We start from the raw sequence: 20,336 nt of genomic DNA, 5'->3' as shown, positions 1-20,336 counted from the left end.
AGGGGTCCAGACCCGAAACGTCAGCTTTCCTGCTCCTCTGATGCTTCTTGGCCTGCTGTGTTCATCCAGCTCTACACCTTGTTATCTAACATCACTGTTGAGTTCAAACTATTTGGTTATATGTGTACTGTCACATAGTGTTCGTGTCAGTGAAAAATTGCTTGAAAAGTCCATGGTGATTTTGTTTTGTTTGAAATGTCCAATCAATTGTCAGTATTCATATATATATATTATGATGAATAAAGGTAATCTGTGTGAAAAAAATACTGAATATTGAAGTGATCTAATTTAAGTACTGCAAAAGCTTTTGAATTTTGCGTATCAATTACTCTCAGATCTACATTTTGGACTTGAAGGGTTAATGTTTCAATCTTTTAGTTTTATAGTATTTAAGATCACTTAGTATTTTTTTAAATGGATGTAAAAGGATTTACAATTTGAGAAATGTCTACAAATAATTTTCATGCAACACACTTTTAGTTGCATGATTAAATTTGAACAAAATAGGGATGCTTAAATGAGAATAAAGCAGAGGGATAAATAATTTGTGTATATTAACACATTGAATGCCAACTTGACTCATTTGCCTGTGCAACAGCAAGTTGAATGTCTGCAGGTTCAAGGCCCAGTTCAGAACTTAAGGGCCTAATCTAAGCAGGCACTTCAGCACTGAACCTGGGGAAGAGTTGCTAAATTGTTGGAGGTGACTCTTTGCATGGGACATTAAGCTGTGTGGTCCCACTTGTATGTAGTCAATGCTATTGTAATGAAGACTCTCAATTGTTCAACTTAAATCTGAGATGCATTTTAAAAGATAGTAATTGTGGCTAAAATCTTCTAACTTTGTACATTTGTGATAGAATTGCATTCATTGTGATCTCACTGGTACATGGAAAGTGTTTTAAGGATTACTTTTTTGTGTGTGTAGAAGTATATGTCAGTTATTTTGGAGGGGTGGGGGCAAGTTTGTATGTTTGGTCTGTTGTCTTGTGGCAACTCAAGTACAGTTGTGTCCAAGAGGTAATGTTTTCCTGCGTGTTGTGGTTTTAATTTTAATTGTGTTGATGATTCTTGAGGATGTTGATGGATTTTTCTTTTAATCTGTGACAGTCCAAATATCCCACATATAAACACAAATGCAGTAGGTATTGTTAGTATATGAATACATCACCTAATAAATAAGTTGGTGGGAATAGAAAAGTAGTCCCTGAAAACCAAAATGCAGACTCTTAAAATCAAAAAGTAGCCTTCAAGAAGATTGCAAGAGGAGCCCTTGGGGGCAGGGGATTACACAAAATGTTTTGACCCTTGATTCAGAGTGTAGAACCAGCAACCTAACCAGTGCTAAAGCCAGGATGCAAATCTGAATTGGTTTTGAATAAGAGTTGTTCCATATGTTCTGCTGTTACATGGAAACATAGATGATAGGAGCAGGAGTAGGCCATTTAACCCCTCAAGCTTGCTGATGATCAAACTCAATCGCTAATTCCACAATCCCACTATATTCCTTGATCCTGTTAACCACAAGTGCAACATTGACCTCCGTCTTGAAAACACATAATGTTTTGGCTCCAATGATATTCTATAGTAGTGAATTCCACAGGCTCACTGCTCTCTGGGTGCCTGTCAGTCCACAAGATTTACCTCTTATCATTAAACTATGACCCCTGGTTCTGAGCTCCCCATCATCCAGATCATCCTTTCTGCATCTAACCTGTATGACCTGTTAGAATTTATTGGTTTATGAGACTCACCCCCATTCTTCCAAATTCTAGTGAATGTAATCCCAACTGACTCGATTTCACTACATACGTCAGTCTTGCCATTCCAGAATCAATTTGGTAAAGATCTGCTGCACTTGCTCTAGAGCAAGAACATACTTCCTCAGAAATGGAGAGCAAAACTTCACACAATATTTCAGATGGAGCTTCACCAATGTCCTGTGTGATTGCAGCAAAACATTGATGTTCAATACTCAAATTCTCTCACTATGAATGCCATTATAAGTTTTGCCTTCTTTATTGCGCATGCATGCTTACTTTCCATGACTGATGCATGAAGACAGCCAGGTCTCAATGAACATCTCTTCGCAATTTACAGCATTCAAATAATAATCTGCCTTCATTTTTTTTGCTACCAAGGTAGATAACCTCTCTTTCATTCACATTATACTGCATCTGTCATGCATTCGTCTACTCACACAGCCTGTCCCATCATATTGCAACATCTCTGCATGATCCACACAGCTCACCCTTACACCCAATTTTCTGTCATCTACAAATTTTGAGATATACATTTATTTCCCTCCTCTAAATAATCAAAAATATTGTGAATAGCTGGGATCCTCGTACCAATCCCTACAGTGCCCTACTAGTCACTGCCCACTATTCAGCAAAAAACCCATTTAATTCCACTCTTTGATTCCTGTCTGCTAACCAATTTTCTGTCTGTCTTGATACACCACCCCTAATCCCAAACGCTTTCATCTTGCACAATAATCTCTTACGTGAGAATTTGTCAAAAGCCTTCTGAAAGTCCAAATAAACTACAACTGCTGGCTCCGCTAATCAATCCTCTGCTATTTACATCCTCGAATAATTTTAATAGATTTGTAAAGCATTATTTCCCTTTTTGTAAATCTTTGCTGACTGATTCTACTAATGTTTGCTACGTGTTCTGCTTTAAAATCCTTGATAATCGTCTCTGGTATCTTCCCCATTACCGACATCAGACTTCTTGGTCTATAATTCCCGGTTTTCTCTCTACCTCCCTTTTTAAATAGTGGGGTTACATTAGCTGTCCTCCAGTTTGTAGGAATTGTTCCAGAGTCCAAAGAATCTTGGAAGATAACCACCAATGCATTCACTATTTCTAAGGCCACTTCCTTAACCACTCTTCGATGTAGGTTATCAGGCCCTGGGGATTTATCAACATTCGATTCCAACAATTTCTCCAACACCATTTCTCTACAAATACAGATTTACTTTAATTCCTCCCTCTCACTAAACCATTAAACCAATTTTGCTGTAGCTTGTGGCCCACAACACTTCATCAATGCCAGGTTTTGAGCTACTAGATCTATTAGAAGTCTATTCCATTTAGCACTGTATACCACTGTGCTGATAGTGGGGTGGGACATCACTAGAGATAGCAACGATGCTGTCTGGGACATTGTCATTAAGGTATGATTTCATGAGTATGTCACAGAAGTCGTCTGAGACATCTCTCCCAAATTTGGCAAGGACGTCTTTACAGGGTTGGCAGGGCTCAGTTTCTAGTGTCTAGGTTAAGTGGTTCATTTATTATTTGGCACTTTCCAAGCAGTTTTACTCGGCTACAATTGAGTGGCTTTCTAGGCCATTTCAGAGGCACTTAAGAGTCGCAGTCCCCAGGTTGCGAACAGGTACCTTTCCTGAGTCCATTAGCAAGTCAATTTGGACGCAAGTCAGAACACTATGCAGATGATATAAAGTAACCATTCAGAAGTACAGGAAATGTTCATAAGTGGGATATTCATAAATCAGGGACCCCCTGTACATTGAAATAGATCTGAAGTCACATCTGAACCAGGACATTAGTGAATTAATGCATTTTTTCGTCAAGTAGCAGTGGTTTTATGGTCATCATCAGTCTTCTAGTATCTCATTTTTCATGAATTCAAATTCTGGTGTATATTTGGTGGATTCAGAGGATATTCCTTGGAATGCTTCCTGGGTCTCGGAGTTACTAGTCCAATGACCAATACCACTATGCTATCGCCTCCACTGTATAGTTACAGATGTAATGGTTTTAACTGGCTGCAAGTGCTCAGTGTAAGTTGATATATGAGCAATATTGTCCACCACACTTGCAAATAGATCCAAAATGAGTTATGTACATGAATTTTCTATCAGGAATATATTGTGTTACAAATTAAATGTGAATTTTCCCCCCAAGATTAATAATAGGATAATGCAAGTAAAGTATTTTGCCTAATATCTGACCTCAATGAACTGCAAATTTGTCTAACTGTTTTGCAGTTTGGAAGGGACTATGGGGTTGCTATAATAGAAGCAATTTTTTTTAATTCAATAGAAACAGTACTTCACTAATGCTAGATTACATAAAGGTTTGCATGAGTTTCAGAAATTATCTGCACATTTCTGGTGTGTAATTTTTTGTGTCTTCAAGCTACAGTTTAATTAATTCCTGCAGGTTTCACTTCATGAGTTAATTTAGTTGTAACTAAAATGGTTATTGAACTTTTGTGTAGGATAAACAGATTAATATTACTCATGCCTTTTGAATGCTTTGAATTAATGGTTGCATAGATACATTTTCTCCCTTTGGCATTGTTGTCTCCTGAGTGAATGAGGGGAGGGGGAGGGGAACAAGAAAAAATACTTTTGTCTCTGTGAATCAAAAAAAGCAACTGTAATCATTCTTCGTGGCAATGTGCTCACTGATGTCCCCATTGTGACATCTGTTTATGACTTAATGGTTATACATTGAACTGTAGTGAAAACAAGGAAAGTATAGAGTACTGGATTCTTGACCAGGTCATGAATTACAGTTTCAGTGGGGTCCAGCCTTCATTTTGAGTCCCCACATCAATAAATACCCAAATGATCTAATCCTAATTGCAAAATTCTCCTAACAGGATTCTTCACAGATGTGGGAACAGTTGGCACTGAATTGGTTGAACATGAACATGCTTAGCTATCATAGATGCTGATTATAAATTGTATAAATTTAAAAGGAAAGCAAAAGGAGATGCAGGAGTTGGATTATGACTTCCCTTAAAAAAGCTGTATGTGAAAAGCCTCTGCTCTGATGTTCTTAAGTGAAGATGTCTTTAATTACCCACTGAGTTTTATTTATTTTATATAATTCCCAATAGGAACTAAATGTCCGTAAGCTGACATTATCCACAGACAAAAGCAAGTATGGCATTCAGCTAAGGGCAGAACCAGATCACATGGTTCTCGGAAAACGCTTGAAGAGTGCTTTCAAATCTGTTACAGCAGCTATCAAGGCACTCCAGAGTACACAGTTGGAGGAGTTCCAAAAGACAGGTGTGTAATAGGATGTTGTTAGTTGTTTGCTGTGGAAAGAGTAATCATTTCTTGCTCACAATCTCTAGAGCATAATTAGCCTTTTTTAACTGCATAGCTCAATGTTAATGCTATCCAATTGTAATCCGATAAATTAAACATCATGTATAAATGTAGCATCTAGGAGCAACTGAAAGCTACAAAATTGTTTCCAGACTCCAGTCCTTATTTTTGCCATATAATCTTTAACAAAAAGACCACATGTTTCCTGCAATATCTGGTAGTAATGAGCCTCTTTGTGATTGTTTAGAGCTACAATTATTCTTTAAGTGGCAGTGCAGCACTCAAAGCTTCTTCTGATGTACGAAAGGAATATGATTTGAAATCTTAAAAGTAAGTTTATCCTAACATGTTTAAAATTAACAAAACTTTGAAATGGTTGGTGGTCAGTTGCTGTGTGAGATCTTGTTATTTTATAAATAGTAGCTTGTGTTAATATAAGACCTTCACAACCTCAGAACATCTAGATGTTTTAGAGTCAATGCAGTGCTTTTGAACTGAGGTCGCTGTTGTAGGGTAGAGAAAAAAAAAGTTGTCGTGCCAACGTTGAAAAAAATAAATATTTTAACCATCCTCTGATTAAATTTAGAAAATGCTGCAAATTGAATAATACTAGCATTTGATCCAAGAAAATTAGATTTATTTTAGCCTTAGTTGAAATTGGTAGAATTTTCATTGCCTCCATCTTTTATGCTGAAGGTCTTTTTTAAAAATAACCCATAAATCTGCATTGAAGATGATCGGTGTCCAATTAATAAAACAAACGTACTGGAGAAACGCAGCAGGATCTGTGAAGAGAGAAAAGAGTTAACGTTTTGAGTCCAACATGGCTTGCTTTCCTAGGAATGTCGGGGTTCCAAAGGAGAGCCATAAACTTGAAACATAAGCTTTGTTCCTCTCGCCACAGTTGCCAACAGAACTGCTCTAGCACCTTTCTCTATCACTTCGTATTTATAGGTCAGATCTCCAGAATCTACAATGTTTGCTTGAAGTAAGTTTAATTCTTGCCGTGAATCAATAACGATAATGGTGCAATCCTAATATCTAACATTTAATGAACAGGAACCATAGTTGTCGAAGGACATGAGCTCCATGAGGAAGACTTGCGCCTTCTGCATACATTTGATCCAAATGCAGGAATAAGTGCTCAGTATGAAGCCCATTCTGATGCTCAAGTAAGATTTTAATTTAATGCAAAAAGAAATTATTTGCTGTTTTTAAATTGTAAAGTAAAACTAATATGTATTTAATTACTTTTTTATGTTAAAGTGTTAAAAACAACTTTTGAAACTTCTGCTTGGCTTTGCTTTCCAGATGATTTTGAAATGAATGCTCATGAGCTGTGAAATAGAGGATGCAAACCCCTCTATTGTTTTGGTTGTATTCCCCTTGCCCTTCTCTAATTGTCCTTGAGATACTGAGTGACTTGCTACTCCATTTCAGAAGGTTGTTCAGTGTCAATCACATAGCTCCAGAGTTAGATTTCTGCCAAATTGTTAAGCATAGCAGATATCCTACATTTGTGATAGATTTTAACACCTATGCTAGTTCAGTGGTCATTTTTTACTGATACTTTTCTGTTCTAAATTTATTTAATTAATAGTACGAATCCTATGTTTTTAAGAAATTGTATTTTTGCAGAACTAAAATGTGCAAACATAGCTGGTAACGCAGAATTTTGAGCAGTTTTGTCATTTCAGTTGTTTCAATTTTGTACCTTTCCCTATTTAGATTTTATGAAATATAATCATATATTAATTTATTTAGTTAATTGTATTTAAGTTCTGCAGTTGCTGTGGCATGATTTGAACTTGTCTCCGGATCCTTTGTCCAAGCCCATCCATTCAGTAGCATTCCCACTATGTTACCGTGTCTGATCATGTCCAATATCTAGTATTTAATAAATTATGTTCTGTAAATAATTCATGACTGTAAGTGTAGCTGATAATACAGAATAGCTCAATGACTTTGTCACTTCAGCAGTATTAATTCTGCTCCCTTAAACGTTTAGATTTCTGTATTAAATCCAAATTGTGTCATTTAACTCACCAGCTGAGAAATATCTTGGATCTGTTTCTGCTGCATGTCTGAAGAAAGGTCATCAATCTGAAGCATTTATCTCTCCACGAATGCTGCATGACCTGCTGAATATTCTAGCATTTTTCTAATTTTCGTTAAATTTTGTCTGGATGTCTTTTGCTTTTTACCATTGCAACTGGAAATTTGCTGCTTTCTTCAATTAGTTTGTAAAAGTGCACTCTTTAAAAATATGACTTGTTGTTTAACTGCATTCTTTTCGTTCATTTTCTTACCTTCATTTCCCCTTGTCTGTCTCTCCTTTGTTCACTATTGGCAACTATACCACCACTCATCTAGACTCCACACTCTAGTCTTTCTTCCTTTAGGCATTCACTCCCCGCCTTCTCTCTCAACCCTTTTAAGAGAAGGATCTCTTTAAAACCATTTACTTTGATCAAACTTTAGGGCCTGTGCCAAATATTTATCCCTGAATTAACATACTAAAGATAAAAGGTAACTTGCTCATAGTCTCTTAACAATCTATGGAACTTTACCTTCAAATTGGTTGCTGTCCTTAGTTGACTATCGTTTACTTTGAGGTCATATAATTATAAATTGAAATTTCTTTTTTCTAAACACCTTCCATGTCTTCCTAATTGTTCCTCTGTGATGTGCTTTCAGACTTTTTGCATTGTGGTAAAACTATATAAGTGCAAGGTAATGCCGATGAAGATGTTTAATATTGCTGGGACATGGTTCATAGAATTAGAGATGAGTAATAGCACGAGTTCATTCAGCCATTATGTCTGCACCACTCTTTTAAGGAGTATTCCAGTTCATTGCCTCACTCTTTCCCTATAAACTTGTGATTTTTGCTTGAAGTATTCATTCACTTTCCTTTTGAAGGCTTTTGAGTCTATATCCACCATCCATCAGGCAGTTCGTTCCAACTACTAAGCACTTACTGTGAAAAAATGTTTTCCCTCATGTTGCCTGTGATACTTTAGCCAATCATTTTATGTTTCAGTCCTCGGTCATCAGAAACAATTTCTCTGAAGTTACTGTATCTAAGTCCTTCTTGATTTTAAACAATGCAGTCAAATCTCCGCTTCGTCTTCTCTTCATACACAACCAATATGGCACTGTTCAAAGGAAATTCTCCCAGCATCCTGGCTAACATTCAGTCCCCCAACTGTCTCCAGATCAATTTGTTTTTATTTCTTTACTTGAACCGTTATTGATCTCTTTCATTTTCCACAATTACTCTTCTGTCATTCAACTTCTTTCACTTACCATCCTTACCTTTTGTTTTCCTCCCTCCAATCCCACCCCCTCTCTTCCATCACCCTCTGTTTACATTTCTAACTGTTTCCATTCTAATGAAATGCCATTGACATGAAATGTTTTTTTTCTGAAACATTTCTGGTGTATATTCAGCATTTTGTATTTCAGATTTTCAGCATATGTAGTTAAGTTTTTTTACATGTTTGTTTTGATAGTTTTAGAGCCCCAATCTGTGGAACAGTTGCCTGTACGTGTGTGCGCATTTTGTTATCTTATGAAAAGATACTGTTTCTTTTAGGTTTTGGTTCTTTTAGATGTTACACCTGACCAGTCAATGTTGGATGAAGGAGTTGCACGAGAAGTTATAAATCGTATCCAAAAGCTTCGAAAGAAGGCAAGTTTTTTTTTCTTTTCTCCCCTATTCTTTCTTCATTTGTATTAAGCAATTCAACTAACACACAGTTTCCACCAGAATCACACCCAATTAACTTTTTCTGACATGAGCTAAGGCAGTTAATGTTGGCAGACTATCTGGCAATGGCAGCACCATGCCTGTTCCCACTTGGAAACTCAAGCAGAGATTGATAGACAACGAACTGAGGCTGATATTTTTCCCCATTCCCAACCTCAACTTAATCTGGAGCTGCTGAGATCAGCAATCATTTTCCATTTACTGACCATAGAGTGTTAAACCAGAGTTTAGATTGTCACCCAGTTTAAATAGATGATTCACAGAGAGAACATCAAAGATAATGTCTTAAAGCATATTTGCTGGCAAATGATTTCCATTATTGAGCGGATTGGAGACACATCCTCTGACTGATTTACTTGATTTTGTGATGATAAGCATTCTTTGTGCTGCAGGAGCCAGCATTCCGTGAGAATGGATCATTCAGGGGACATTCAGTTCCAAGGGATTATTATATTTGGCTGTTCCAAACTGTAGCTGCATGCAATTCTGCCTAAAAATGGGTGTGGACAAATTGAAAGGTTTTCAATAGGTCAGATGTGACAGTTAAAGGTTCACTGAAGAAGAGTTCAAAGGGTTCTTGCAGGCAGTGAGAGAGACCAGGATAGACCTGGGAAAAGAGGGTAATGACCAGAATGGGAGCAGTCACTGAGGTAGTCCATGACACAACAGCTCTTGAAAGGGAGTTTCAAGGCCAGGTTAGCAAAAAGTGACAAATTTGAACCCCTGTAAAGCTTAATAAGATTTGATGACCAGCCAATAAGTCTCCTGTTGTTTGTTTAAAACTGTAAAATCTTGTGGTTTTATTCTCCTAGTAAGTTCCTTGGATCTCATGCTCTGTCTATTTTTTTTTTAAAAGCCGAGGAGCCCCAAGCCAGATCATAGCATAGTTTGGCAGTCTGGTAAATAGAAGAGATGTATCCTATCTACAAGCAAAGATAGTCATAAATTTCATTCTGTTGAATGAATGTCAGCATGGCAAAGAGATGGTTTTTGTTTGTTTGTAAACGACCACCACACCACCTCCCCACCCCCCGCCCCCCAAATTCCTCACCTAATCCAAGAGTTAGAAGTTTCCACCCTAGGGGGCTGAGAAGACTGAGATTAGTGGATTCTTGGGGTCTAATAAAATAGCAGAGGGTGACTGAGAGGGAGAGGTATCGCTTTGGTGCATGGATTAGAGCCTAGAAGCAGTCACTTGCCTCCTTCCTTCCCTCCTCTAACCAACAAAAAAAGATTGGGAGAGATGTGCTCTTGAAAATTTGTTGGTAGCAGAGTAAGAAATGAAGTGTTGGCTCCAAAGGCTTCGGTGAGCAGCAGTTCAGCAAAAAATTATAGGTAAGCTCTAGTAAAGTCCTTTTAACTTGGCTGTTTAATCTTAGAGCATTTGAAGTGGTAGTTAGGGCAATGGCATGCTGGTCCTGCAGGATGTGGGAGCTCGGGGAGATTTTCATTGTCCCTGATGGCTACACCTATGGGATGTGCACCCAGCTGCAGCTCCTGGGAGACCGTGTTAAGCAGCTATAGCTGGATGCACTTAGGATCGCCCAAGATGCTGAGTGCATCGTAGAAAAGAGTTTCAGTGAGGTGGTCACACCTAAGGTGCAGGCAAAGAATAGCTAGATGACCGCTAGCAAAGGCAAAGGGAGTAGGCAGAGAGTGCAGGAATTCTCTTTAAAAACAAGTATACCGTTTTGAATACTGTTGGGGTGGTTGACCGTTCGTAGGAAAGCAGCAGTCTGGGGCACTGCAGGAAAGGGTAAAGGTAAATGGAACCTTTAGTGATAGGAGACTCGATAGTTAAGGGGACAGACAGGAGATTTTGTGGCCGCAAACGGGAATCCAGGATGATGTGTTGCTTCCTGGGTGCCAGAGTTCAGGATGTCTGAGTGGCTGCAGAACATCCTCAAGGGGAGGGTAAGCAGCCAGAAGTCATTGTGCACGTTGGAACAAACGACATCGGTAGAAAAAGGAATGAGGTCCTGCGGAGTGATTATAGAGAGCGAGGAAAAAAGTTTAAAAACCAGGACTTTGGTGGTAATCTCTGGATTACTTCCAGTGCAATGGACTAGTGAGGGTAAGAATAACAGGTTATGACAGATGAATGTGTGGCTAAAGAATGGGGGCAGATTCCTGGATCATTGGGATCTTTTCTGGGGCAGAGGTGACCTGTTCAAAAGGGACCAATATCCTGGCAGCAGATTTACTAGTGCTGCAAGGGACGGTTTAAACTAGATTGGCAGGGGGGTGGGATCCTCAACAGCAGGGAGGCAGGTGCGAGGCTGGAAAGAGATACAGTAATCAGAGGTAGCAAGTTGAAGAGACAGGTCAGGCTGGAACAGGACAGGGAGCAAGGAATGCCTGTTGGATTAAATTGCATCTGTTTCAATGCAAGAGGGCTAACAGGTAAGGCGGATGAACTCAGGACGTGGATAGGTACGTGGGGCTGGGATATTATAGCTGTTACAGAAACATGGCTAAGGGAGGGATAGGATTGGCAGCTTAATGTGCCAGGGTGCAGGTGCTTTAGGCAAGACAGAGATGGAGGAAAGAGGGGAGGGGGGAGTTTAATTTTTGATTAAGGGGAGTATCACAGCAGTAGTCAGAGATGAAATAACTGAGGGGTCATCCAGTGAATCTTTGTGGGTGGAGCTAATAGATAAGAACGGGATGGTGACATTAATTGGGTTGTAATATAGGCCCTCAAATAGTCAACGGGTATTAGAAAACAAATATGCAGGGAGACTGGGGAGATTTGCAGGGGCAATTGGGTAGTCATTGTGGGGGATTTTAAGTTTCCTAACAAAGACTAACAAAGTGATAATGGATTAAATGAGGTGGAATTTGTTAAATGTGTTCAGGAAAGTTTCCTCAAGCAGTATATAGAGGTTCCTACTCAGGAAGGGGCAAAACTCAACCGATTGTTGGGAAATAGGGCAGAACAGGTGACTGAGCTGACAGTGGGGGAACACTTTGGGACCAGTGACCATAGTTCTAATAATTTTAAAATAGTTATGGAGAAGGATAAAACTGGTCTGCAGGTTCAAGTTCTAAATTGGGGCAAGGCGAATTTTGATGGAATTAGACAGGAGCTTGCAGGGGTTGATTGAAGTAGTTTGTTTGCAGGCAAAGGGACCTCTGGCAAGCGGAGGCCTTTAAAAGTGTGATAGCTAGAGTTCATGCCTGTATGTTCCTGTAAGGACAAAGGGCAAGATTGGCAGGAGTAGGGAACCCTGGATGACCAGCGGTATTGAGGCTTTGACCAGAAAAAAGGAAGAGGCATGGCTTAAGCACATGCAGCTGGGATCAAGGGAATCCCTGGAGGTGTATAGGGGATATACAGGAGTTTACGGAAGAAGGAAATCAGGAGGGTGAAAAGCAGGCATGCGATAGCTTCCACTGAGACGATTAGGGTGAATCCAAAGAGATTCTTTAAGTATATTAATGGAAAAAGAATAACTGGAGAGAGAATAGGACCCCTCAAGGACCAAAGTGGACATGTATGTGTGGAACTTCAGGAGATGGATGAGGTCCTCGATGAATATTTCTCCTCTGTGTTTACAGTGGGGAAAGACCTGAAGATTTGGGAACTTGGGGAAGCTAGTGGCGATATCTTGGAGACAGTCCATATCACAGTAGAGGAAGTACTGGAAGTATTAGAACGTATGAATGTCCATAAATCTCCTGGTCGTGACCGGATATATCCAAGAGCTCTGCAAGAGGCTAGAGAAGAAATTGCAGGGGCCCTGGCTGATATATTTTCATCATCGTTAGCCACGGGTGAGGTCCTGGAAGACTGGAGAGGAGCAGATGTTGTTCCCTTATTCAAAAAGGGTAGACGTAGTATATAAGGATTTCAGTAAGGCCTTTTGATAAGGTTCCACATGGTAGGCTGCTCTGGAAGGTTAGATCACATGGAATCCAGGGAGAGCTGGCAAATTGGATGCACAATTGGCTTGATGGTGGGAAGCAGAAAGTAATAGTGGAAGGATGCTTGTCAGACTGGGGCCTGTGACTGGTGGTGTGACTCAGGGTCAGTACTGGGCCCATTGCTGTTTGTTATCTATATCAGTGACTTGGATGAGAACGTACAAGGATGATCTGTAAGTTTGCGGATGACACTAAAATAAGTAATATCGTGAACAAGTGAGGAAGGTTATCAGTAATTGCAGCAGGAAGTGGGCCAAGAGATGGTAAAGGGGATTTAATATCGGTTAAGTGTGAGGTGTTGCATTTTGGAAAATCAAATCAAGGTAGGAGTTTCATGGTGAATGGTAGGGCTTTAAGGAGTGTAGAGGAACAGAGGAACGTTGGAGTTCAGGTGCACGGTTCTCTGAAAGTGGAGTCACAGGAAGACAGGGCAGTGAAGATGGCTTTTGGCACACTGGCCTTATCAGTCAGGGCATTGAGTATAGAAGTTGGGAAGTTATACTGCAGTTGTACAGGATGTTGGTGAGGCCATTCTTGGAGTATTGTGTTTAGTTTTGGTCACCTTGCTATAGGAAGGATGTTATTAAACTGGAAAGAGTGCAGAGGAGATTTACAAAGGTGTTGCCAGGACTCAAGGGATTGAGCTAAAGTGAGAGGTTAGACAAGCTAGAACTTCTTTCTTTAGTGCGTAGGAGATTGAGAGGGTATCTTGGAGAAGTGTATAAGATCATGACAGTCATGGATAGGTTTGGGAAATCGAGGCATCATTTTAAGGTAAGAAGGGAAAGAATACATGGAAACCCGAGGAGCAACTTTTTTACACAGAGGGTGGTACACATAGGGCATGAGTTGCCTGCGGAAGTGATTGAGGCAGCTACATTAACATTTAAAAGGTATTTGGACGAATACATGGATAGGAATGTTTTAAAAGGATATGGGCCATGTGCAGGGAAATGGGGTTGGTATCGATGGACATTTTGGTCAGAATGTATCAGTTTGGGCTGAGGGACCTGTCTACGTGTTGTAGGACTCTATGACTCTCTGAAGTTAGGGTGGGAAAGTGAAGTTCATGTAGGAGTACAGCCATGATCATCTTGCCAACTGGAAGCTGGCAGCACAGCTTTCAGTTGGTAAAGGAGGAGACCAGAAGTCAATCTTTACTCTGTTTCAGATTTACTCACAAAGGGAAACTTTACAAGTTCACAACTTTTTAATTCTGCAACTCAACACCAGTGTCAATAAGTATCTTTTATCAATGCTTAAGTAATCATCTAATGAATGCTCTTTGTTTATATATCATTAAGCTTAAATTATACAACTATATCATTTTGTGAATGTTACTGAACACCACAGTCTACAGTATGAAATTATGTTAACTTCAGAATGCCTTAGTCCTTAAAACCTGCCCCCACTCGTTAACAGGTGTATATGTTTCATAAACTTGTCAAGATATTTTTCAAATTTCCTCAAAGCAATTCTATTGAAATAGTACATGCTGATTTTTATTTTTTAATAGTTCATAAAGCTAGATTGCCTGACTTTTGGATTGATATTCTTAATGTATAGCTTAAAAGAAATGCACTTAAATATTAAACAAAATAAAAGGAAAGAATTGCAGATGCTGGAAATCAGAAACAAACACAAATTGCTGGAAAATCTCAGCACGTCTGGCAGCATCTGTGGAAAGAAACCAGAGTTAACGTTTCGGGTCCAGTGACCTGAAGAAGCGTCCTGAACACTAACTCTCATTTCTCTCCCCAGATGCTGCCAGACCTGCTGAGTTTTTCCAGCGATTTCTGTTTTTGTCACTTAAGTTTTTTTTTAACTTTAGTTGAATAGGTTTTAGTTGTTTTAATACAACTTTTTCTCAAGAGTGAAAACTGGAGAGGTTATTAGCCTTCCAGAATCAACTTGTATTCAGTTGACATTTTCTGTCAGGTTCAGTTTTGTTTTTTTCTGCAGGGCACAAAATGATTGGTGTCTAAACTGATTAAAGTAATTTGTATTTATTCACATTTGCCACAATTTGGGCCAGGTAGCGAATCCCCATTCGTTCAATCATCATGAAGGCAGCTTTGTTTTAAAGTGGATTAAACAATCATCTATATTCCTGCATACCGAATGCTTTAATTATGAATGTGCAAAATTTTGGCAACTCTGCCTTTGAGGCTAATATATTGAATAGCTTATTTCTTTTCAAATCAATATGTTTATATTTTATTTCATAGCAATGGTTATTGACATTTGGTTATGTGCCACAACAAAGCTATTATGGATTTCCTTGAGGTTGGCTTTTCACCAAATAATCTGTAACTACAGGTTATTCAGAAGATAAAAAATAATTTTCTAACTTGGGGAAGATGAAATACTTAAGAGTTTTTTTCTAATTAATTTTATTGAGACATATCTGTTCATACTTACATTATGCTTTCCAAAATATTCAGTTCCTGCATTCAGATAATATAACGAGTACAATGCATTTTGAGATTGGTCTCAGTATTTTAAAACCTAAATTATATTGTTGATAACGTGCCATAGCACTATTCATCTGAAGTGATCAATTTTTACCCAAAGTTAGAATGAGTAAAGACTTTTATCATACAATTTTTACAATGCTCTGTTTTTTTTATTGTCAATGGTTTTTGAAAGTAATAACATTTCTTGTTGGTATTTGATATTCTATTTATAACAATGCAAGTTTCAGTTTTTTTTTTGGTGTATACTTCAGTCATGCTGAATATTGATAATTCCACAAAGGTGATAAATTGCTATCTGTTCCTAATGGACAAATATTTTTGATTTTTTAATATCTTAGAATCCATATATTTACGTAGTCTGTTAATTTAAAAAGAAGGCTAACTTCCCCATGATGTGTTGCATCTGCTTACTTGCAAAGCAAGCATTCAGTACGCTTCATGTCATCTAACATTGAGAGATTGGGACATTTTTGATAATTAATAGAATCCCTTTACTTGATAGTGCAGCACCTTAGTCGTCAACTTGTACCACCTTGTCAGCGTGCTCAATCACAAACTTGGTCCAGGAATGATGACAGGAAATGACATCGGCTTTTACAAAATTGTACACACAGGCCCATCTGGTGCCCTCAGATGAGATCACTGTTTACTACAGCTCCGAGCCAAAAGGAGAGTATTTGGACAATGTCATTCAGAGTCACATTGACTTTATCTTAGGAACTATCAAAGCCTCATTGAAGCCCTACCCAGTTCCAATTTCTGCTGGAGTGATTATACAGGAAAAAGCACAGGTAAAGCTTCTAACTTTTTATCTCCTGTCTTGCACATTCTTAATCTGAGTTTCATGATATTTTTGAATGTATGTGGTTACATTTGATACGAAGTTGAAATGTGGCTTTGTTCAGTATTGTGTATCATAGAATCCCTACAGTGTAGAAAGAGGCCATTTGGCCAATCGAGTCTGCATGGACCCTCTAAAGAGCATCCCACCTTGATCCCTAACCTATCTCCGTAAACCTGCATTTACCATGGCTAATCCACCTAGACTACTCATCCGTGCACACTGTGGACAATTTAGCATGGCCAATCAATCTAACCTGCACATCTTTGGACTGTGGGAGGAAACCAGAGCACCTGGTCAAAACCCAGGGCTGGAATTGAACCTGGGTCCTTGACGTTGTGAGGCAGTAGTGCTAACCGCTGAGCCATTGCACCACTCACTGTATCCCTCTTGGCTTTTACATCAGTGATGTTAGGCCAATCGGTTTTCCTACTGAAATACAGTGGCAAGAGCAGGTCAGAGACTAGGAACGTTGCAGCAAGTAACACACTGACTCCCTGAGACTGTTCACCAGCTACAAGACACAAGTCAGGAGTGTGGTGAAATGCTTCCCATTTGCCTGGATAAGTGCAGCTCCAACAGCTCTCAAGAAGCATGACACTTTTCCAGGACAAAACAGCCCACTTGATGGGAACCACATCCACAAACACCACACCACCACCATTATTCAGTAGCAGCAGTGTGTACGATTTACATAATGCACTGCAGAAATTCACCAAGGCTCTTTAGACAGTAGGTTCCAAACAAACAATCACTGCCACCTCGAAAGACAAGGATAGTAGACACATGGGAACACCGCCGCTTGCAAGTTTCCCTCCAAGCCACTCACCATCCTGACTTGGAAATATATCTCCATTCCTTCAGTATTGCTGGATCAAAATCTGGAACTGGCTCCCTGATGGCATTATGGGTGCACCTAAACCACAGGGATTAAAGCAGTTCAAGAAGGCAGCTCAACACCACCTTCTAAAGGGCCATCAGGGGATGGGCAATAAATGCTGGCCCAGCTACAATGCCCACATCCCAAAAATGAATAAAGAAAGACTAATTCTGCATATCTGATATATAAAGTGGAAGTTTTGTTCCATTAATAGATTTCCATGTAATTGTTAAGTATAGGGTATTTATAGTTTTCAGTAAGGTATAATAGAATTTATTTTTAAGAGTTAAGAATTAAAAGAAGGTGTGATTAGGTCCTTCCTGCAGGTGAGCTCATTGCATGATTGACCAACAAAAAAGAATCCTGTTTTATTCAGTCAAAGTAAATTCTATACAGGACGTTAACTGTGATGTTAGGATAGAAAAAGTGGACATTTTTTAACGTTTTATAATGTGTTTTCTATTAGTTAGATATCTAGAAATTTAGAAATTTGTCATGCCTTCTTCCTCTGGTCTATTCCAGTGAAATGTTCTAATGCTTCTTGAAATGGCTGATTTGTTTTTATTGAGGACAGCAGCTTTGAATCATCCTGGGTGGGTGGATGGGATACTAAACATATACTCACAGCAGGTTTCAGTTCTTAAAGGAAGAGGAAAATCATTTTTTAATTGTTGTGTTTGTAGCAAATATTTTTCATCTTTAGTGTGTGACTTGTAACAATATTCCCTTTTTACAAGGGAGTGCCAATGTAATGTTTGGAGAAAAATATGAAGGGAGTCAGAACAAGAGGCATTACCTTTTTATTCTTCTCTTGTTGGTAGTTGAAGCACTCAAATCTAGATTTGACACTCGTGAAAGGAGCCTCAACTGTTGATGCTCCTGTTTTGGGCCTTGCTTGTGCATATATCAATCTTAAGGTGTGCGTGGATGGAAACAAGCAAGGTAAGAATGAGAAACGTATTTTAATATATTTGTTATAAAGACAATGACTATTTTAAGACTTTTTAAAATTATAAACTGAAATGGAGAAGATTGCTGTATGTTTTGAAAAGTAAGTAATTAATCCTCATCGCAAGTACCATGCAAGCAGCTGCTTGAACAGGCTGTAATTGAAGTGGCTGCAGACAAATTGGAACCAAGGGCAGTGTTGATTTTTACCAGGCAAATCAATGGACTACATTTGTAGGAGTAGGTGTAAGATATTAGGACTCTTCCATTGAGGCTCTGGGTAATCCTGCAAGCTAGTACCGTCATGGATAGTAGACAGAATTGAAAATTCATCTGTGCAAAGATTGGTTCAATTATACTCCATGAATATCCATAAACACATTTATAATTCCTCAAACTTTGACTCTTGCCAGACTGCAACTGAATTGTATCATCTTAAATGAGTTAGGTCCACTTGGGTCGAGTATGTGGATTCCACATTAAGTGACTAAATTATCAGGTTTACAAAACATGTTTCTCTATGGATTTCTGGTTGAATTTGTCGATGCATGATGATGGATTAATGCAACAATAAAAAGTGAGCTGACCATGAAAAGTTGTGGCAATGTGGCAGTCTAAAGAGGGTGAATTATTTTAATTGGATCATTGTATCTGCTTGTGTTTCTGTGTAGCTTGCATAACCACCTGGAATATGCCTGCTAATTTGGATTAATAGCTTCAGTAATAATTCTGGCCCTGACTCTTAATGAGCAATTAGAGTGAACTCAAAATAACAAATGCCATGTTTTAAAAAAAGTTTGTCAAAGGTGATGTTATTGAATCAAAACCCAGTTCTCATTATTGAAGTAAAAATCTTGATTCATTTTTCAGATGGTGTGGTACTACTGGAAAATCCAAAGGGAGATAATGTTCTGGACTTTGTCAAGCTGAAAAATGTGATCGTCAACATATTTAAACTGCAGACAACCAAAATAGCTATCTATCATGATAACAGTGGTAAATATGTTCTTAGTTTTGGAAATATTCTATCCTGTGATTCTTCATTAGTTTCTTTTAAGTTATTGAGCCACGTTTTTCTCGGATAATAGGAGTGTCTTTGCAATGCATATTGCTTTCAACATGCAAATTAACCATCAAATTCAGATGAGAATGAGATATGATGTAAGTCGTGAATTGCTATAATTTTCTGGTTGATTTATGGCACTGCAGCCCTACCACATCAAGTAGAATAAAACAACAGGGCAGCACGGTGGCTCAGTGGTTAGCACTGCTGCCTCACAGCACCAGGGACCCAGGTTCGATTCCACCGTTGGGTGACTGTCTGCGTGGAGTTTGCACATTCTCCCCGTGTCTGCGTGGGTTTCCTCCCACATCCAGAGATGTGCAGGCTAGGTGGATTGGACATACTAACTTGCCTGTAGTGTTCAGGGATGTGTAAATTAGGTGGGTTATAGGGGGATGGGTCTGGGTGGGATGCTCTGAGGGTCAGTGTGGACTTGTTGGGCCAAAGGGCCTGTTTCTACACTGTAGGGGTCTATTAAAGAAAAAACTCAGTGGAGGAGGAGGCTCCACAAGTAACCCCACATTCAAAGATGGGGAAGCTCTGAACATCAATGCAAAAGATAAGGCTGAAGCATTTCCCTTAATCTTCACCCAGAAGTGCTGGTGGATGATCCGTCTCGGCACCCTCCAAAGGCCCTCAGCATCATAGATGCCAGCCTTTAGCAATTCATTCACTTCACATGATATCAAAAAAGAGTTGCAGACATCGGATACTGCAAAAGCTGTGGGACCTGAAGAAGTACTGGAGACGTGCTCCAGACTTGACGTACCCCTAACCAAGCTGTTCCAGTGTGGCTACAACACTGGCATTTCCCCAACAATGTGGAAAATTATCCAGGTATGTCCTGTTCACAAAATGCATGACAAATCCAACCCAGTCAATTATTGCCTATCTGTCTACTCTCAATCATTAGTAAAGAGATGGAAGGTAATACCAGCACTGCTATCAAGTGGCAGTGACTTGCTTGTTAACAGTTGCAGTTTGGTTTCCACCAGGACCACTCGGCTTCTGATTACACATTGTTACGCCTTGGTTCAAACATGGACAAAAGAGTGAAATAAGAGTGCTTTTCCTTGACACCAAGGCTGCATTTGACCGATTGTGATGTCAAGGAGCCCTAGCAAAATTGGAATCAATGGGAATAGGACAAAAATTCTCTGCTGGTAGCAGTCATAGCTGGCACAAGGGAAGATAGTTGTGGTTGTTACAGGTTAGTCATCTCAGCTCCAGGACATCTCTGCAGGACTTCCTTGATGTAGTATCCCACGCCCAACAATCTTCACCTGCTTCATCAATGACCTTCCCTCAATCATAAGGTCAGAGGGCGGAATG

At 39.2% G+C, this 20,336-nt stretch overlaps 1 protein-coding gene across 1 annotated transcript in view; it reads left to right on the top strand.

Annotated features, from left to right (window-relative positions):
* Positions 1-20,336, top strand: part of iars1 (isoleucyl-tRNA synthetase 1) — a 125,975-nt gene that overhangs the window by 73,637 nt on the left and 32,002 nt on the right. Inside the window, exons 15-20 of the mRNA XM_048606306.1 lie at positions 4,880-5,054; positions 6,156-6,268; positions 8,695-8,790; positions 15,887-16,063; positions 17,815-17,935; positions 18,812-18,937. Coding sequence (XP_048462263.1) covers positions 4,880-5,054; positions 6,156-6,268; positions 8,695-8,790; positions 15,887-16,063; positions 17,815-17,935; positions 18,812-18,937 — 808 coding nt within the window. The remainder of the gene's footprint in view (positions 1-4,879; positions 5,055-6,155; positions 6,269-8,694; positions 8,791-15,886; positions 16,064-17,814; positions 17,936-18,811; positions 18,938-20,336) is intronic.

Source organism: Rhincodon typus, chromosome 16 (genome assembly GCF_021869965.1).
Source record: "Rhincodon typus isolate 14 chromosome 16, sRhiTyp1.1, whole genome shotgun sequence".
NCBI classification, from domain to species: domain Eukaryota; kingdom Metazoa; phylum Chordata; class Chondrichthyes; order Orectolobiformes; family Rhincodontidae; genus Rhincodon; species Rhincodon typus.
The sequence above is the reverse complement of the archived record's forward strand: the minus strand, read 5'-3'. Positions and strand labels throughout refer to the sequence as shown.